The following is a 19,227-nucleotide window of genomic DNA, read 5'->3' as shown; positions in this document are numbered from 1 at the left end:
ATATATAGATCTGTTTATAATATCAATGATAATAATGATATATACATTGATTATTGCGTATTTGTTAACGCACCCGATTAACTAGGATTTTATGTAATATTTACATTGATGAATTAAAATTTGATAATTTTTCATGTTAATTCAGATTTAGTATGACAAATATTACAAGTTTGTCGTTCGTTGCCTCGGACATTTCTGGCGATAATTATTTATCATGGGTACAAGATGTAAAGTTGCACTTGGGTTCAAAGAAATTAAGCGATACAATAAAGGCAGAAAATAAATCCACGGCTGAAGAAAACTTTACCTCCATAATTTTTCTCCGACACCACATGCATGAAGATTTAAAATCTGAGTACTTAGAAGTCTACTTAGAAGTCGAGGATCCTTTTATTTTATGGGAAAATCTAAAGAATAGGTTCGATCACCAGAAACTAGTTTATCTACCCGCAGCTGAAAATGATTGGGCTAATTTAAGACTTCAGGATTTTAAGAGTGTCCGAGCATATAGCTCTGCTTTGTTCAAAATAAGTTCTAGGCTTATTACGTGTGGTGTGAAAGTTACGGAAAAAAGAAAAATCGATAAAACACTATCAACTTTTCACCCCAACAATATCAACTTAGCAGAGATGTACAGGGAGCGCAAATTTACTAAGTTCGGGGATCTTCTATCAACTCTCCTCGTTGCTGAACAGAATTATGAATTGGTGATTAAGAATCATCAATCCCGTCCAACAGGATCTGCCCCATTACCTGAAGTAAATAACATGTCATTCCAGTCGAATGTACGTGGAAAAGGGTATAGAGGTGGACGGGGCCAAGGGCGGTACCGTGGACAAGGTCGAAGCCACGGGCATTTTCGTCCATATAACAACTCTGGTCACCGGAAGTGGCAATCTGAATCACAGAGTAAAAGAAAGGCATCACGAGGAGGAAAAACTGAAAATGTTTGCTATAGGTGCGGCATAAATGGGTACTGGACACGTAATTGTCATACCCCAGATCATCTTGTTAAGTTATACCAATCTTCTCAAAAATCAAAAGAGAAAATGGTAGAAACAAATTTCGCCAACAATAACATAGATGATTTCCCGAGAATCACAACTGGAGGAATAAGCATTAATGGTCCGAATGAACCTAACGAAACTCCCATATGGGAGGCTGAAGATTAGTTTCATATAATTACTATAGTAGTGTGTATTGTGTGCTTTATTTTGTTTGAACTATGTAGTGTGTTATGTCCTTATCAAATAAATTATGTTTCTTAATTATATACAGAATGGACTCTGAAGATATATGCATTGCTGATTGTGGTACAACTCGTACGATTCTACATAACCAAAAGTATTTTACCCAAATAACCAAAACCAAAGCTCAAGTCGGAACGATTTCCGGCGTATCTAATATAATCGAAGGTTTTGAAAAAGCTAGTTTCGTCCTACGTAACGGTACCCACATACACATTTCAAATGCATTATATTCTAGTAAGTCTACTAGAAATCTTCTTAGTTTTAAAGATATCCGACTCAACAATTTTCACATCGAAACTACCTCTGAGGCTGATAGAGAATATCTTCTTATTACTTCCGCTAATCCTAGCAACAAGAAAATCTTAGAAAAGTTTCACTCACTTTCCTCAGGATTATATATAATGAAAATTAGAACTATTGAGTCACACAATGTCGTTGCTTCCAAACTCATAGATCCAAAATCTTTTACACTTTGGCATGAAAGATTAGGTCATCCCGGCGTCTCTATGATGCGTCGTATTATAGAGAATTCTACTAGTCATCCTCTTAAAGATTTTAAAGTTCTTTCCAACAATAACCTTCCATGTTCAGCATGTTCTTTAGGAAAATTGATTACTCGACCATCCCCTACTAAAGTTCAACTTGAAAACCCAATTTTTTTAGAAAGGATCCAAGGGAACATATGTGGACCTATACACCCATCATCTGGCCCATTTATGTACTTCATGGTATTAATCGATGCCTCAACTAAATGGTCTCATGTTTGTCTTCTCTCAACTCGTAATGATGCTTTTGCAAAACTACTTGCCCAAATAATCAAATTACGAGCTCAATTCCCAGATCATTGCATTAAGTCAATTCGTTTAGATAATGCCGGTGAATTCACATCTGCAACTTTTGCCGACTATTGCATGTCTGTAGGAATCTCAGTTGAACACCCAGTTCCTCATGTACATACATAAAATGGGTTAGCCGAGTCTTTTATCAAAAGACTCCAACTTATTGCAAGACCGCTGTTATTGAAAGTAAAATTATCTACATCTATTTGGGGTCATGCAATACTTCATGCTGCTAATATTATTAGGATTAGACCAACTTCCTACAACCAACATTCTCCGCTACAACTGGTACTTGGTCAAGTTCCTAATATTTCTCACTTCAAAATTTTCGGAAGTGCTGTATATGTGTCGATTGCTCCACCACAAAGATCGAAGATGGGAGCTCAAAGAAGAATAGGTATCTACGTTGGTTTTGATTCCACATCTATAATTAGATATCTGGAGCCTCTAACCGGAGACTTATTTACCGCAAAATATGCAGATTGTCATTTTGATGAGTCTATGTTTCCTCCTTTAGGGGGAGATAAACATTCAAACAAGGTTAATCCTGACATAACATGGAATGCATCAGAATTATATTTTCTAGATCCACGTACCGGTCAATGCGAACTTGAAGTTAAAAGAATTATTCATATGCAAAATATCACAAACCAAATGCCTGACGCATTTAACGATTCTAGAAATATAACTAAATCTCAAATACCTGCAGTAAATACTCCAGCTAGAATAGATATACCAATTCAAAAATCAGATACAAAAGAATTGGTTACAGAATCAAAGCCACGCCTGAAGCGTGGTAGACCAGTCGGTGCAAAAGATGTTGCACCACGAAAAAGAAAAATAAAGAAAATTGCCCCTGAAGTAGCACATGCTCCAGAAGAAACAAATACCCCTAAAGTGGTATTATCTCCTGAAGAGATTCCAGTCCCCGAAGATACGGGATTAAACAATCATGAAATTTCAATAAATTATGTGCATGATATGAAATTATGGGATCGAAGTAAAGCCATAATCGATGATGTATTTGTGTATTCCGCAGCATTGGATGTAGACATAAATTCTGATCCTGAACCACAAAGTGTGGATGAATGTCGTCGAAGAAAAGACTGGCCAAAATGGAAAGACGCAATCCAAATAGAATTAAATTCATTGCGTAAAAGAGAAGTATTTGGACCTGTTGTCCAAACACCAATCAGTGTGAGCCCTGTTGGAAATAAATGAGTATTCATAAGAAAACAAAATGAAAAGAATGAAATTATCAGATATAAAGCCCGACTTGTAGCACAGGGGTTTTCTCAAAGGTTTGGCATTGATTATCAAGAGACATACTCGCCAGTGATGGATGGAATTACTTTTTGTTTTATATTAGGTATGACATCTAAAGAAAAATTGGAAACACGTCTTACGGACGTCGTTATTGCATACCTATATGGTTCACTTGATAGTGAATTTTTTATGAAAATCCCAGAAGGGTTAAAAATGGATGAGTTCAAGAAACCTCGTCATAAATACTCCATTAAACTTCAGCGATCATTGTATGGACTTAAACAATCTGGTCGTATGTGGTATAACAGACTTAGTTTTTATTTACAAAAGAATGGGTATATTAGTAACCAAATTTCTTCATGTGTTTTTATCAAAAAATCACAATCTGGTTTTGTGATTATTGCTGTATATGTGGATGATTTAAACCTTGTAGGAACAGCTACAGAGGTTGATGAAGCTGTCATATACCTAAAGACAGAGTTTGAAATGAAAGATCTTGGAAGGACAAAATATTGTCTTGGTATACAAGTCGAGCACTTGTCATCGGGAATTTTCCTCCACCAATCTACATATACAGAAAAGGTTTTGAACAGATTTTACATGGATAAATCTCATCCATTGACTACTCCAATGGTGGTTAGATCTTTAGAGCCTGATAAAGATCCATTTCGACCACGAGAAGATGATGAAGAGGTTCTTGGTCCTGAAATCCCATATCTAGGTGCACTTATGTATCTTGCAAATAATACAAGGCCATATATTGCATTTGTTGTGAATTTATTGGCTAGATTTAGCTCTGCTCCGATGGACAGACATTGGAATGAGATTAAACATATATTCCGTTATCTTCGGGGAACAACAGACTTTGGATTATTCTTCCCGAAAAACTCAACATCTCAGTTGATCGGATATGCAAACGCTGGATACTTGTCAGATCCTCATTTTGGCAAATCACAAACTGGATATGTATTTACATATTGCGGTGCAGCCATTTCCTGAAAATCCACGAAGCAAACTACAGTGGCAACCTCAACAAATCACTCATAACTCATTGCAATTCATGAAGCCAGTAGAGAATGTATTTGGTTGCGGTCTATCATCAAGAATATTCAAGAATCATGTGGATTGCCAGACATCACAAGAATTCCTACTGTCATATTTGAGGACAACACTACATGCATTGATCAACTCAAGGAAGGATATATCAAATGGGACGGGACGAAGCACATTTCACCAAAATTCTTCTACACTCATGAGCTTCAAAAGAATGGTGAAATTGATGTACAACAAATTCGGTCATGTGACAACCTTGCTGATTTATTCACGAAATCATTACCGAATTCAACATTTGGGAAGTTACGACATAACATTGGAATGCGCCGACTCAAGAATTTGTTTCAACAAAATTCAGCGAATGATTAGTTTTTCCAAGGGGAGATTGTACTCTTTTTCCTTCGTTAAAGTTTTTATCCCACTGGGTTTTTCTTTGACAAGGTTTTAACGAGGCAGTCTATGATCCATACCACAATGACAATCAAAGGGGAGTGTTGTGAATTGATTGTCACATGGTCAAACATGTAATAGTAAGGCTAAACTTAGGTGTAGAATTTTTATAATTTGAATTAATTACATGTCTCCTTTCACTTGCTATAAATATAGCTTGAATCAGTGAATGAAAAATGCACCGAGCGATTTTTTCTCTGCTCCTTCTGCTTCTCATATTGCTCTCTCTCCGGTTAAATATAGTAGTTCTTTAGCAGCTCTTTTATTACTATAATCAGTATTTTATAACAGCCTTCAATTTTTTTCTGAATTTTAGTCTGAACTTCTCAAGCCGGGATATTTTTACAGGGTTCTGATATATTTGTCGGAGTTGTGTTTGTACAAATAGAAGAATTTCCTTTCTAAATACTCATAAAGCCACTGATTATTATTATTATTATTATTATTATTATTATTATTTATTATTATTATTATTATTATTATTTAAAGACTAAACTTGGTAATCATTCAGTGGATATGGAAATAAGTTATTTCGTTCATACTGAACCTTTATATTTTCAATCCACGTGCTCTTCCTTGTTTTTACTAGCTATTTTTTTATCCTTCGATTTGATTATTTTTCTGATTTTATCCGATAAATGTACAACAGTAGTAGACGTGAAATCTCATCTCTGCATTTTGCAAGCTTCCAAGTAGCTGCTTCGAGATTTTGAGGATCTTGTTACCGGACAATAAGAGTAAGTCTAATATGTTACAGAACTCTAACAGGCTCCTAAATCACTTCGTGAGTCAAAATTTACAGAGAATATACTGAAAATTAACTTCAAAAACTCCTAAGTTATTCTCAAATTTTTAAGAGCCACTATTTCCTCATAAAATTTTAGAATTCTCTTTTCTCTCCTTCATTTTTTATTAATATATACATCTTTTCTTAATTTTATATCAATATGATTTTTCTTTATCATAATTTTGAAAATAAATTTTATACAAAAGTTATTTAGGAAGAAAAGAATAAAAAAGTTTCCGTGACAAAAAATACATAAACTTTTATTTCCGGATCCCTCAGATTTTTGAGCGAGTATTTAAATCCCCTTCGAAAAGAAGATCTTAAATTTGAAAAAGAGTTTTGGGATCCGCTCTAACTTTCAAAAATAGTTTTGATAAAGTTTGAAAATAATCTCTGAAAATATTTAAAGTAAGAATGATTTGACAGTATCAATCATTTTCCGGATATTTGGCGAATATTGAAATATTATTCTTTAAAAAAATAAAGAATATTATTTAATAAAATAAGCGGAGTCATAAATTCTCGAATAAATATTCAGACTAATATTCATTAAATAAAATAAGCGGAGTTATAAGTACTCGAATTAATATTCAGACTAATATTTATTTAATAAAAATAAATGGAGTCATAAGCACCCTGTTTATGTGAAATATTTATGTTTAAAATATAGTTTAAAAAATAAATGGACATAAATTTGAGGGGATTGTTGGAGTGAGAAGACAAATTTTTATCTTAAGTTACGAGGAGCCCATTTAATAATATATTTTTAGGATAGGAGCAAGGAACTCCAAGTTGCTCTTATACATTTGATATACTAAAATTTAAGTATTTTGTATAAAATAGAGCTCCAACTTATTTATAAGAAACCCCTGATTTCTTATCTTGATTTTAATAATAAAAAATTATATTTTTCTCGCCTTCATTTTAAATGCATAACTAAAATTTAAATATAATAATAAAATATTAATATGATACACTTGTAAGTAATGTTGTTAGAGTTGTTCTTCACATGTGAAAAGTAATTATCTAATTAGAAACTATATTAATTTTAATAATATTATATATTTTAGATATATTTATGTATAATTAATTATATATAATAATAATTATATAAATAACCCGATTAATCATTCTAATTAAACCCATTTATTTTTTAGAAACACAAAAAACAGGGTGGTGGCCCTAAATGTCACATGGGGGTTAACAATGGCCCTAAATATCACTTCAAAACGGTACATCGTGTACCGTTTATGCAAATCACCTAAAACGGAACTTCGTATAACATTTTGGCATTTTAAATTTTTTTTTATGCGTAAAACGGAAGATAAAGTGCCGTTTTGGTACAAAACGCTATATGATGTACCGTTTTGAGTCAAAACGCTACTTCAACCTCCGTTTTGCACATTATAAAAAAATTAAAAAAATAAAATAAAGTACCAAAATGGAACACTAAGTTCCGTTTTGCATTAAAAATACAAAACAGAAGACGAAGTACTGAGGTGACATTTTGGTCCATAACGCTAAAAAATGACATTTTGGACCATTTAACGCTAAAAAATGACATTTTGGTCTTCCAAACAACACCTGTGGGCTCTGTATCAGACCCAAAAGGGCAAGACTTCAGTCCATCCAAAGGAAACCCTAGTTGTCGCAGCCACCATTCTCCAATCAAATTGAGCAAGTATGAGCTTCTCAAAGCACAGGAGCATGCCCTCCTACCACTTCCCCGAGGAAATCTTGTCGGAAATTTTCAAAAGACTCCCCGTTAAATATATCTTACGTTGCGGCTGCGTTCAAAAATCATGGTATCATCTCATAAAAACTCCTATGTTTGTCACTCTCCACTTTAATCATCAAACTATTACAACCCATGATAATGCTAAGTACCTATTTGTCCATGATAAAACTTTTACAAGTACCCATGAAATTACATTACGCTATGATGATGCACAATGTGAAGAATATTGCACATTTGATTATCCACTTGACTTTAATATTCACGAATGGTATGCTTTGTCGAATGGCTTAGTTTGTATGTCTTCAATGTTGTTTAGAGCACCTGATTATGTTCCCAATATATATCTCTGGAATCCTGTTGTTGGGATTTATAAAATGATTCAGGTTTCACCTCTTTCAGTGTTTACTGCCAAGGAGATTGAGTGGACGGCTTTAGCTTTTGGGTTTAGACCGGAAGTTAATGATTATGTTGTTGTACATATAGTTAAACTTGAGTATGTGAGTTCTGGACCTGACTCACTTGAACCTGATGTGACTGATTCGAACACAGTTGTGATTGGTGTTTATAGTCTAAACGCTGGTTCTTGGAAAACAATAGCTGAGGACGATGTTGAAATACCTGCACTATCTACTGATCGATCTGTATTTGTTAATGGTATTGCATTTTGGATAGGGGATATTTACGAAGAGCTACGTCAAGTAGTTATGTACTTTGATACGAAGACAAAAATACTGCGAGAACTCCCAGTGCCTCATTGTTTTGGACTTGGGGAACGTCAGCTTTTACGTCCTACTTTTCATCCATTTGGTCAATCTATTGCATACTATGTTGAGAACAATGAATCTCATCAGTTGGATATGTGGATATTGAATGGTGATTTGATAGATAAGTTTTCCTGGGAGAAAAAAATGAGTGTTAGTTTAAGTGAAAATATTTGGGCTGATGTCTTGGGTATAAGGAACAATAATGAACCAATTTTGGCAAAATCAAACAATTTGATTTCATATGATCTTGAGACTCATGAACCATATGATTTCGTTCGTTCGTATGATCGTTTAACTTCAGATTCCCATTACAATGAGGGTTCTAAACCACTTCTTTCTATATTTCCATTTGTGGAGACTCTCCTTTGGCTTGATAAAAAATCGTCCATGATTGAAAAAAATGTTTCTGTGACTTGCTAGAGGTTCTGAACTCATCATTCTATGATTCCATGTGGGCGATATTATTTGTGCATCAGAAGTGGATCTTCACAGAGGACGTGTCAACATCTGATTGCTAATGAGAGATAAGGGTTGCTAGTGAATGTGGATTACTAATGCTGAAAAGGACAAGATGAGGCAAAAGACTGTTGAATTTTTGTGGATTCTGGTTTTGTTTTTAGAAGTTCCTTCACTGTCTGTTGTTAGTTTGCTTGGTTTCACTTATGATGTGTTATGTTATCTAGCTTATTATCGTTATTGATAATTGAAACAACTTCCGCATCTGTGTTTTCCTGTTATAATGTTACATTTTGCCTTTTCATGCTTATTTATTGTTAACGTGTGTGTGTTAAATTTATGTCTATATGCAGATTGTTTAGACTTTAGATTAGTTTCATTGAGAAAGATACGAGGGTTTTCAAATATTGTTGTTTGTAGTACTTGGATTGTACTCACTATGCTTTTATGAAGTTCTATTATTTTTTTTTTAAAAAAAACTTGACAAATCTCTATTCTAATGTGCAAATAACTTGTTTGCATTCATATTGATCATTTTTGTTTTCAGTCCACATATATATTCTTCCATGTATAAACCAACTATTTAAGTAGCTGCATTAAATTTTGAGGTCCTTGTTACCTCACAAACAGGTGTTGTGTTGTGACAAGTTAACTGCAATGCAACTATGCCAGTATCTGACGAGGTGTGAAGTTGTCTGTATAGGTTGACAGTAAAGGTTTATCTGTCTCAGGTTTATCTGTCTCCGCTTTCTATTAAACCTTTGTGTGATATTTCCGCAGCTCTGAGAGTTAAAAAATATTTGGAAAAGGTGTAGAATCCCAAATCGTATGCCTAAAATGCAACATTTGATTTGATGGAGGGGCCATTATGGAGTACATGTACTGCCATGCTCTTTTACACTTCAGGGGATTACCTGGAGAGGGTTTTTTTTCCTGTTTAAGAGCATCTTCAAACACACTCACCCGTTATCTATATCTGACATGGCTATCCAAATAAACGAAATTGGTCCTCTCCGATGCTAGTGAACCCTTATCTATAATTTTACAAATTGGTAAATAGCTTTTCTAAATCAGCTAGACAGTATCCTCTCCGATGTCTTTTTTTTATTATTTTTATTGTAGATAACCCGCGGTCACTACGCTTCGGTGCGCAAGGTAAACCGCATTTAAGGACATCCTCTTAGCTCAGGAAACATAATCATAAATTCTCCTCCGGTGAGATTCAACCTGACCAAGAGGATATCTCAAACCTGACCAAGAGGATAGCCATCCCTACTGAGCCAACCTTCGCAAAATTATATTTTGAGAAAAAGTGTGTTTTGCGTTTTTATTTAACTTCTTGACAATTAATGAAGAAATGATGTTATTGAAAATATGTAGTTAATATGCAAATTTGAACAAAAATAATACAACAATAATTTTGAATAGCTAACCAACACAGAGATTAACATTAAAGCACCACGCCTTTTCCATTTTTACAATTTAGAGAATCATTGCCATAAATTATTTCAATGGACCCCTAAAAATAATGTAGTTGGAGATGCCCCAACATGTTAATCCAAAAACATTGAAATCTTTTCCTGGAGGTCGCACATGACAGTGAAGTTTTCTGTCACTTTTGAAAACCAGTCAACTGCTTTATCGTCGTTGCTGATTGTTTGTGTGAACAGTGAAGGCCTAAAGAAATGCACAAAAAAATGATTTGCAATATGACATGTATAACACCTAAACTAATGTATATTAAATATTGTACAAAATGTTTCATGGTACACTTTGTATTCTTTCTTCCTGTAACATTGATCTACAATACAAAGAAAAGAGCCTGAAACACAACAAAAAGATCTGCAATATGCAGACGTATAACACCTAAACTAGTTACCTAACAGACTACTCTAACATGTAACTTGCATGTCTCTAACCTAAGCTATCGATGATCAGAGAAGGATCTGCAGTTGGAAGTCTGTGCATTACACCAACAGGTTTGATCTGCTCATCAAGATCAGCAACTTGTACATCTGATGCACACATGGTTATTTGCTCCATTAAAGGGTCAACAGTCTCTCCAGCTTCCTCGTCACTAATATCTAAACTAATGTAATCAGTGAACTTCCCTTCTAGGTTGAAAATATCATCACTGTTCTTTAAATGAAGCTTCTCGGAGCCTGCTGTTATAGACCCAATGGTATCAAAAGATCTAGAGCCAAAATACCTTCCATGGGCATTCTTCTTTCCCCTTGACAATTTCCTTTTTAATCCCTTGCTTCGTTTTTTGGGGTGATGAAGCTTGCATTTCGAACCTTGGGGACAGATTCCTGTTTCTTCATATTTGGGGCAAACATAGGTATGCTTCTTTCGACACTGCAAGTTTACAAATATAATATGTTTCACCAATTTTAGGTTAGTGAGTTGTGCCAATGTGATTTGTACGGAGACATATAGATAAGGAAAATCAATTACATATAGCTGATGAATTGAAGATGAAACATGCTAGGGAACAGGTCTACTAAAATTTAAAATGCATTGAGGCAGAGGAACAAAAATCAATATCAAATTAATTAGAGATGGACAGCATATTGCACAAGAAAACCTACTAAGGCACTGAGGCATTTTAAAAGTAACTTCAAAAGAAGAGAGGGATATGCATACAAGAAATCTGTAAATGGGTAATAATACAGATAGAAGTGGAGCCTTAACACTAATAGGTAATAACTTAAAGAAAGATTAAGCATGCAAGAGAACAGGTAGAATAATTTTTAAACAACCAGCCACTTGCAGCAATTAGAATTATTTCATATTCAAATAAAATTAAATAAAAACCTCAAATGAAGCATCGGAAATGTGCTAGCTATCTAGAAAAATTCTAAGCCACCAGTAGAAGTATAACACAAATAGTTAAAGCAGAGGGGAATAAATATGCATATTAATTGGGAATAGCTTTTTGGGGTGGGAAGTGGGAAGGGAATTTGCAAGCGAGTGGTCATGACTTCATATTGCAAATCCATATTTTTTGGTTAATAATTAGTGTTCCTTTTCCTAGAAGGGGGAGATGTCAGTGACACGAAGTTACCCTGGAAAAAGAGGTCCTTCACTGTGGGGAAATAAAGGGTAGAAGGGGGTAACTAGACATGAACAGCACATGAAAGGTTTGACCTGTCTAATCATTTTCTAATCAATATCCTAGGGGAAGTCTAAACTTTTTTGTGGAAAGTTGGATCTAAATATCAATATTCAACAAGATAAAATGAGCACATGCATATCAGTAAAGACTTCAATGTAAAGTTGTTTCTTCCTCTATCTTGTCCACTTGAGGAGTAAAAAGTTATGTCAGCCAGGACACGGAGGGACCGGCTCCACTTTAACTTCTTACCCTTCCCTTCTCCTGCTTATCAAATGCGGTGTAAACAAAGTTAGATAAAAGAGAACTTCCAAACCAGGTTCCACTAGTACCTCATTGCCATCATCACAATATCCCTTCAGAAAACCTTCACAAATGGAAGCATTTGCATTTACATTCACATGTCTGTAAGGACAAGAATGGTTGGAACATGACCCTGACAAGAGAAAACACGGGTCTGAAATCTTTGTTTATTAGATCAAATTCAAAAAACGTAAATCACAAAACCCACCCTGCTGATAATAAGAACAATCCTGCATCCTTTCAGGTATAACCTGCATGAGAAACACAATCAAGTTGAAATGTAAAATATCAAGCAAAAAAGACACTGCCAGCATTACATAGTGGCATACAAACCAAAAAGCATTGATTAAAAAGCCATTACACCTTATGGGTCAATTTGCAGTTCAAACTGGTGCATGATCCACTTAAATATTTTGTGCAGACAGCAATTTTGGAATGGTCGTGGATATACGGACATTTCCCATCATCCTTGTTACACTTCCCAAACCTAGTAAAAAATTGACAATACTTGCTCTTTCTTGCCAGTCTCAACCTGGCAGTATGCAAACTCCAACGAACTTTCTCACTTGCCAAGGCTCGAGTTCGTTTCTTTGGATCTCTAATCAGTTGGTTACCATTTCCGATCCGCACATATCTGCAAGTCGATGAATATATATATTTAACCTTTAACGCCAAATAACGGACTGTTAGCAAGGCTTGTTCTTTTACATATCTATTTTTTAAACTTGTAGACAGTACCTCATTTCAGAATTGATGATTTAAAAAACAGAAAAGAAATACAAGGTCCCAAGTACACTTACTCGTCATTGCCAATTACTAATCTTCGTGGTACATAGGACTTCTTCACATTCTTTTCAGAGTTGGAAGTGGGCGAGCATGATGCTTCGACGTCTGCAAATTACACAGACGAAAGTAACGGCCCAATTGCAGATTAAGAAAAAAACACTTATTATGCCAAGAAAATTTAAATCATATGAGCTATATGTCGTGTATTTGAGTGCATTTACCATTTACACAGGTATACTGTATACACATAATAAACATACTTAATATACCAACAAAATTTGTGCTACAAACAGAACTAGTCAAAGAGTATGTTTGGAAGAAATCATATCTGTTCATAGTAATATTTTGCAATACTGAGCATTCACATACACACTACTTCACTTACTGAAAATTCACAGGATCCATGTAAGTACATATAAAATATATAAAATATATGTATACATGCTACATTTCTAAAACTTGTTTTGCAACTCTGATACTCCCCTGATAATATTTGCAAAATACAGACTGCAACTAAATGCAGGATCGACCTTTTTTATATTTTCCTAAAAAAGGAGTTGCAATTGCATTTGGTTGATTCTGATTGAAATTTTTTTATGTTTAGTTGCATTGGGTTGCAAACTCATATTTTTTTAAAAAAAACTTTTCAAAACCTTGTGTTTAAAATGACAACAAATACGTGTTTTTGCAGATATCGTGTTGTATCTATTCAAAACAGTTTTACAAGTTGTGTATTAATAAAAAAAACTTCATAAATAGTTTTATATGCCTAAAGAAAAATTAAAATAACAAACATTAAATGAAATCTTATGCAAGTAAGAGTGAAAGTGTGCTAGTACTAATTAGCAAAAATTAAAAAAAAAGTGTGCTGGTATCTCTTTTAAATTTCAAATCATGAAATTCCAAAGAATAATAGCTGTTCTTTCCAATGCTACTACTTCACAAACACGTGACAAAACACATTAATAATATAGACACCTGAAATCCTTTGAAGAGTTCTTCTTGTAGGGTCCATTTTATAACGAAGAGAGCCAATCCTAAATATTCTTTCTCCTGCAAAATTAGAAACAAAATCTTGAAACATAACACCAGGAGGATGTGTACTAAAAAATAAGTAAATTAAAATTTTGCAGAGACAGAAACTTTTTGGCTGCCACGCCAGGATTCTCCATTAACCTACCTGGGTGCAGCTTCATACTATTAACTAACTTACGAGAAAATTTATTCCTGCTCTTTGTCCCTGGAACAACACGAGCGTTCTTCTGATCTCTTTTCTTCTTCTGCACTGCTGCAACCGCCAGTGTAGCCTCCTGTAAATGTATGGCCACTTAATTGAGAATAAAGCCAAATTTTCCGGCTTGCACTTAACGATCAGAAACCAAAGACCAAGAAAGAAACATGTCAGTATATCTGCTGACAAACCTCATTCGCTCTTTTTGAGTTTTTTTCAATTGACTTCGACCACTTCAGGCTGGACCCACCAACACTCAATAACTTGGATATCCGAAGCGAAAAGCCACGTCTTGACCTAGTATATATAGTGTCTCTCTTTCTTGAGAAAAGAAGTTTTTGACTGGAAGAGGGGACAAAAGCAAGCTTACCCTCCAGTATTTTGTGGAGCAACAGATATATCATGATCTATTAGCTCTGCACAAACTTGTTAAAGAAAAAAGAATACATCAACGAGACATACCTGATGGAAGTTAGAGAATTGTTAGTAGAAGTATAAGGTGTATTATGGATTGAATTCTGCCAACACACTGTTCTCTTCCATGGGAACAAGACAGATTTTTCGCGCAGTGAACTACCGACTTTCTTTGGTGAATGTGTTTTTCCCAATCTCCACACTGGACACAATTTAATCAGTTTATACATTATTGAAAAAGCTGTGGATATTACTAGAACTACGATGGGGGAGGGAGGCAGTACAAATGAGGAAAAAACCTATCGACAATGTAATTTTGAAAACACACCTTTATTGAAGTGTCGCTTGCTCAAACTTCCGCCTGAAGTATTACTGGAAATCCTTTTCCGCTCTGAGTTTACAGTGCTAGCAGGAACTTCTCTTCGCATATTATGATTTTCTGTTGAAGCTCTAATGAGTTGATTTTTTCTCCTCTTATAATAGCTATCAGATGGTAAGACTTGCAACTTATCTGCATCCTGATTAGAAATATCGTTAACATTTCTAGTAGCAATCAACTGATTTGATTTTCGTTTTACATATGTAATTCTTTCCCCTGATTTCCCTTTATCTAGTACCCTTTCATTTTCCAAATCACTGTTCAGGCCAGTACCATGTTCAGATGTTCCAGAAAGCTTCGGATCATCCTCCAAAATATTTGGGATGTCAACGTTTGGGGTTTGTTGTAGAGGAGTCAACGAGGCTTCAGGACAACTATCTGATGGGGAATTTTCCAGAGGCGAAGGTGTACAATCTCCTGCATGGATAGATGTAGTGTCCTTTAATTTGTTTATTTGAGGCAGTGGTGGTATTTTAGTCCCCTCAGAAGTGGCAACCAAGCCTCCAGTTATCAAGTGACTTGCTGAATTGGCAATTACCTCCATGCTATCAGGCCTTGAACTCTTACAGTTCTCATCTCCATCCCTTGTTCTCAACCAACTAGCTGAACCATTAATACCAGTCTTATTTCCTGACCATGAACTCTTCCTTATGTCATCTTTGCCGGAAGAATTCAACTGATACACAGTACAAGCAGGGGAACCGTAAGGAATTGCTGAAACTGTACTAGGTTTTCTAACAAGACTATTACCTTTACGAATATAAGAAGATCCCTGAACTTTTCCAGCTTTTTTTGGTGATATTCTTGATGCAGAAACAGGGGGTGAAAAAGTCTTATTCACTGGCTGCATGGATGCGATCAACGTACCAGGTCGATGCCACGATCGGGACTTTGCATTGTGGTTTAAAGGGGTTGCCCTCTTTGAGTTGCTTAAATTCAAGGACGATGGACTTGTGAAAACTCTAGGGACTGCTGAAGTCGGTTTCTTTCTTGTCAATGTCAAATCCCCCTTACTGGGCTTCAAAGCTTCAACTATAGTATGGGTATCCTGAGATGGCACGGATGCATTATTGGAGTTGATTAATTTATCATTTACCAATTCTTTCTTTTCTTCTTTGAAGTTATTTAAAGATATGTTGGGTATCAACACAGAAGCACCTCCAGACGCAGTTTTCCCATCATCATTATGAAAGACTTTAATTTTCTTGAAAGGACAAGCTCCGTCTGGATCAACATTAGTTCCAGTTCTAACTACCCCAACCTCAAGGGATATTTCATTTGGTTGCGCACAGATGTCCCCGTCTTCAAAATTTTGAGAAGCAGCATGTAAATTTCCAGCACATGAACTGACCTCATTCTTTACCAGGACTTCCTTCAAGGAGCAACTTATTACATTGTCTTCATTTACCTTCAAATGTTTGTCACATGTCCTTGCACCAGACAGATCTGACTGAATTTGTTCAGTGTACCTCTTTCTCTTCACATTAGGATAGACCATTCCAGAACAAACTTCCTGATTTTCAAATGTGGGAACCTCGGCATTTGGACAATTACCAACTACTGCATTCACATGTATATTGGTCCCAGTCAGAGAAATCTGTCTTCTAATATCACCTACAGGACATGAAACGATTTTGTCACCTTCGATAACAGTAATAGCACATTCGGAACTTGAAGGGGAACTAGGATCACAGTAAGAGCTGCGTTTATCTTCTGTGAACTCAACTTTGTTGGCATCTGCTCTGGACAATTCAATACTGATATCAGCAGCACCCAGGCATGCTTCCTGAATGTTAGATGGTAGCAAGATATTGTTCTCAATTAACACAGACTGTTTAGCGCCTGCATCTATCAAGTCAATATTGGAAACTGCAGTGCTTCTAAAACCAAATTCAGATGCTGAAACTTTACCGTGCTCGGAATGATTGCACCCTGCCATGATACCCGCTGAAGAGCCGTTACATAACCCATTCTCCAGAGATATATCTTTTCCATTCTTACAAGGCTCTTTGGTACGATCCTTCTCCCTAGCAAGGCCAGAAAGATTATACTCATGTTGGCATTCTGTACCAACATTGTCCAAAACCGGTACATACATTTTATCTGACCCACATGGAATGCTGGTATCCTTGTCAAGTTTGTTTTCCTGAGAGAAAAGTGAATCCAAGAGATGTAATGATCGCTTTGTGGTTACATCAGGTAAGATTGAACTCTCAGCTTTACTTGCAACATTGTCCATATCTGACACAATAGTTTGAGGAACTGCATCCAATTTGTTAACATTCAGAACATTTGGAGAAGATAGTGAAACAATATCATCATGTTTAATAACAATGGAATTGATCTTTTTATTCATATGCATTACACCCTGGATGGGTAAAAGGGGTACGTGTGTTGAATTATCTAAAGTGAAAAATTCACTCTCTTTCTTCAATTCCAAATGTGATGCATGTAAAGGAACCGAAGCAACTTTCTTCTTTTTCCTACTCTTGTATGATGGAGATTCACGAAAACCACTCTGTTCATGACTCTTATCTGAAACCGTATCCTGTACACATCTCTTTAATCCCTTACTCTCAGCACCTTTTGTTCCGCTTCCACTACCAGAAACGATGACACTTTCAATTTTTTTCAGAGTCTCTGCTGAACTAGTGTCAGCTGAACTTTTGGCAACACTTAAAGCACCAAACACTGTATTATCTTCTACTTTCACCGGGGTCTTCTCGGATCTAGATGGACTGTCTCTTACATGTATTGTACTGGCTAACCTAACAGAATGTTCGACAAGTTTTGTTTTTGGTGAATTAAATGCATTACCTTTCCTCCCCTTCCTACGTTTAGGTGTAAAACGCTTACCAGGGCTCACATTAGCTACCAGTCCATTAGACTTGAAAGAAACATCAAGATCAACCGGACTACGTTCTTTCTCGTCCTCTATCCTAAATTTCGGAAACACAACCCCGTCTTTCCCTTTCTCTTTCTCTTTAGCTTTCCCTTTACCCCTTGAACCACTCAAATTCTTTTCATAACTCCGACTATATCTCACATCATTCGGCTTCCCTATCCTAAGCAAAACACTCTTTTTATTCGGAGTATGAAAATTCTCCTCCCTCTCCTCCCTCTCCTTAATACTAATCCTCTCTAGCTCTCTCTCACGCTCTCGTTCCCGCTCTCTATCTCGCGCACGTCTCATCAAATCCATAACACTACCATCACGCTCCCAATCCACCGACCTCCGACTTTCTCTATTATCATTCAAGAACCTCTCATTCTCCAACACATTCCCATACCGCGACTCGTAACTCAAATTCTCCCTATTCTCATTCCGAAACTCTAAATCACGAGTCTCGAACTTATAACCAATATCACGATAATTAGCCACATCATCATTCCTATCATTCCATAAACTCCGTTGAATTTGACTTTTATTAACATTAACATTACCATCTCTATATCCATCAATAAATTCAAATCCAACAGAATTAATATAATCAGAATCACAATTATAACTACCTGAAGGATTATACTCAACTCTCTCGGGTCGGGTCATCGGGTACGGGTCAGGAACCCGACCCGACAAAAGCCTAGGCGATTCATTCATAAAAGTGAAATTCGAATGCTGCGGAGGCGGTGGAGGTGGAGGAGCCAGCGGCAGAGACGAATACAACGGCGGCGGCGCCGGAGGAAGGTGAAACGGCGGCGCCGGAGGAAAATTGTGCCGGTGAATATCACGGTGGTGATTAGACGGGTGAGAAACAAACCTGTTGTGATCGAATAGGTTGAATTCCATGGCGATTGAGCTTGATTTTGTGATATGAATTATTTGTATGTATAGGTTTTTGATTTGTATGTATATGTGTTTGTTTTGAAGGGGGGTATAATGTGGGTGATGGGGGGCTTTTTGAGTTTTGTAAGGTTGCCTTGCCTCCTATGCTGACTTTCTTGATTTGGGAATTCCTAGATTTTGTTTACTTTTGGGCAAATTTATTTTCACTAAAAAAAAATCTAATAATATGCTATTTTTTATTCTTTTTTATGTAAAATTGTGATCATATTATTATTCTCTTTTTACTAGTTTAATTTTTTGTAGATGAGAGAGTAAATACAAGTATAATGTAGTAGTAAGTAAACAAATGAAAATATTAAAATTATTAAATATCTAAATTTTATTCTTGTGTAATTAATATATGTATAAGTTAACCTGATACTGGTATATTTGTATTTTATGTCGTGGTGTGAATCGTATCTTCGAAATTGTCGATAATATGTAATAATTATATGATTTTATAGCAAATTATCTCATTTTTGAATAAAGCACGATAATTTTAATGTTTCAGTTGATGTTTATTTGTAACTTTTTGTAATGTCGTTTAGCAAATTATTAGATTTATCATTA

The 19,227-nt window shown here is 35.6% G+C and overlaps 2 protein-coding genes across 4 annotated transcripts; one reads left to right on the top strand and one right to left on the bottom strand.

The window, feature by feature from the left end:
* Positions 1 to 7,472: 7,472 nt before the first annotated feature.
* LOC141674675 (F-box/kelch-repeat protein At3g06240-like) lies at positions 7,473 to 8,567 on the top strand. Its single transcript, XM_074481380.1, has one exon. The coding sequence runs from the start codon at positions 7,473 to 7,475 to the stop codon at positions 8,565 to 8,567; it is 1,095 nt and encodes a 364-aa protein (XP_074337481.1).
* A 1,722-nt stretch (positions 8,568 to 10,289) lies between these two features.
* On the bottom strand, positions 10,290 to 18,750 carry LOC141671079 (uncharacterized). 3 transcript variants are annotated; one of them, XM_074477170.1, is made up of 10 exons: positions 14,781 to 18,750; positions 14,501 to 14,654; positions 14,230 to 14,380; positions 13,988 to 14,117; positions 13,786 to 13,860; positions 12,822 to 12,912; positions 12,385 to 12,655; positions 12,230 to 12,272; positions 12,051 to 12,154; positions 10,290 to 10,961 (listed from the first exon to the last, which is right to left on the bottom strand). In XM_074477170.1, the coding sequence occupies exons 1-10, from the start codon at positions 18,619 to 18,621 to the stop codon at positions 10,518 to 10,520; spliced, it is 5,304 nt and encodes a 1,767-aa protein (XP_074333271.1). In that variant the 5' UTR covers positions 18,622 to 18,750; the 3' UTR covers positions 10,290 to 10,517. The 3 variants fall into 3 exon arrangements, with proteins under 3 accessions (XP_074333271.1, XP_074333273.1, XP_074333272.1); XM_074477172.1 differs by having other exon boundaries at positions 14,230 to 14,335; XM_074477171.1 differs by having other exon boundaries at positions 14,021 to 14,117; positions 14,781 to 18,749.
* Between the last annotated feature and the right edge of the window lie 477 nt (positions 18,751 to 19,227).

Source organism: Apium graveolens, chromosome 7, assembly GCF_009905375.1.
Source record: "Apium graveolens cultivar Ventura chromosome 7, ASM990537v1, whole genome shotgun sequence".
Lineage (NCBI taxonomy): Eukaryota > Viridiplantae > Streptophyta > Magnoliopsida > Apiales > Apiaceae > Apium > Apium graveolens.
The sequence above is the reverse complement of the archived record's forward strand: the minus strand, read 5'-3'. Positions and strand labels throughout refer to the sequence as shown.

Excerpts from the sequence above, each read along its gene's own strand:
- LOC141674675 (XM_074481380.1), top strand. The coding sequence starts at position 7,473 with ATGTTTGTCACTCTCCACTTTAATCATCAAACTATTACAACCCATGAT.
- LOC141671079 (XM_074477170.1), bottom strand. The coding sequence starts at position 18,621 with ATGGAATTCAACCTATTCGATCACAACAGGTTTGTTTCTCACCCGTCT. Across the intron at positions 14,118-14,229 it reads ACTCAAAAAGAGCGAATGAG|GAGGCTACACTGGCGGTTGC; the intron begins GTTTGTCAGCAG and ends ATACATTTACAG. Across the intron at positions 12,913-13,785 it reads AACTCTTCAAAGGATTTCAG|ACGTCGAAGCATCATGCTCG; the intron begins GTGTCTATATTA and ends TGTAATTTGCAG.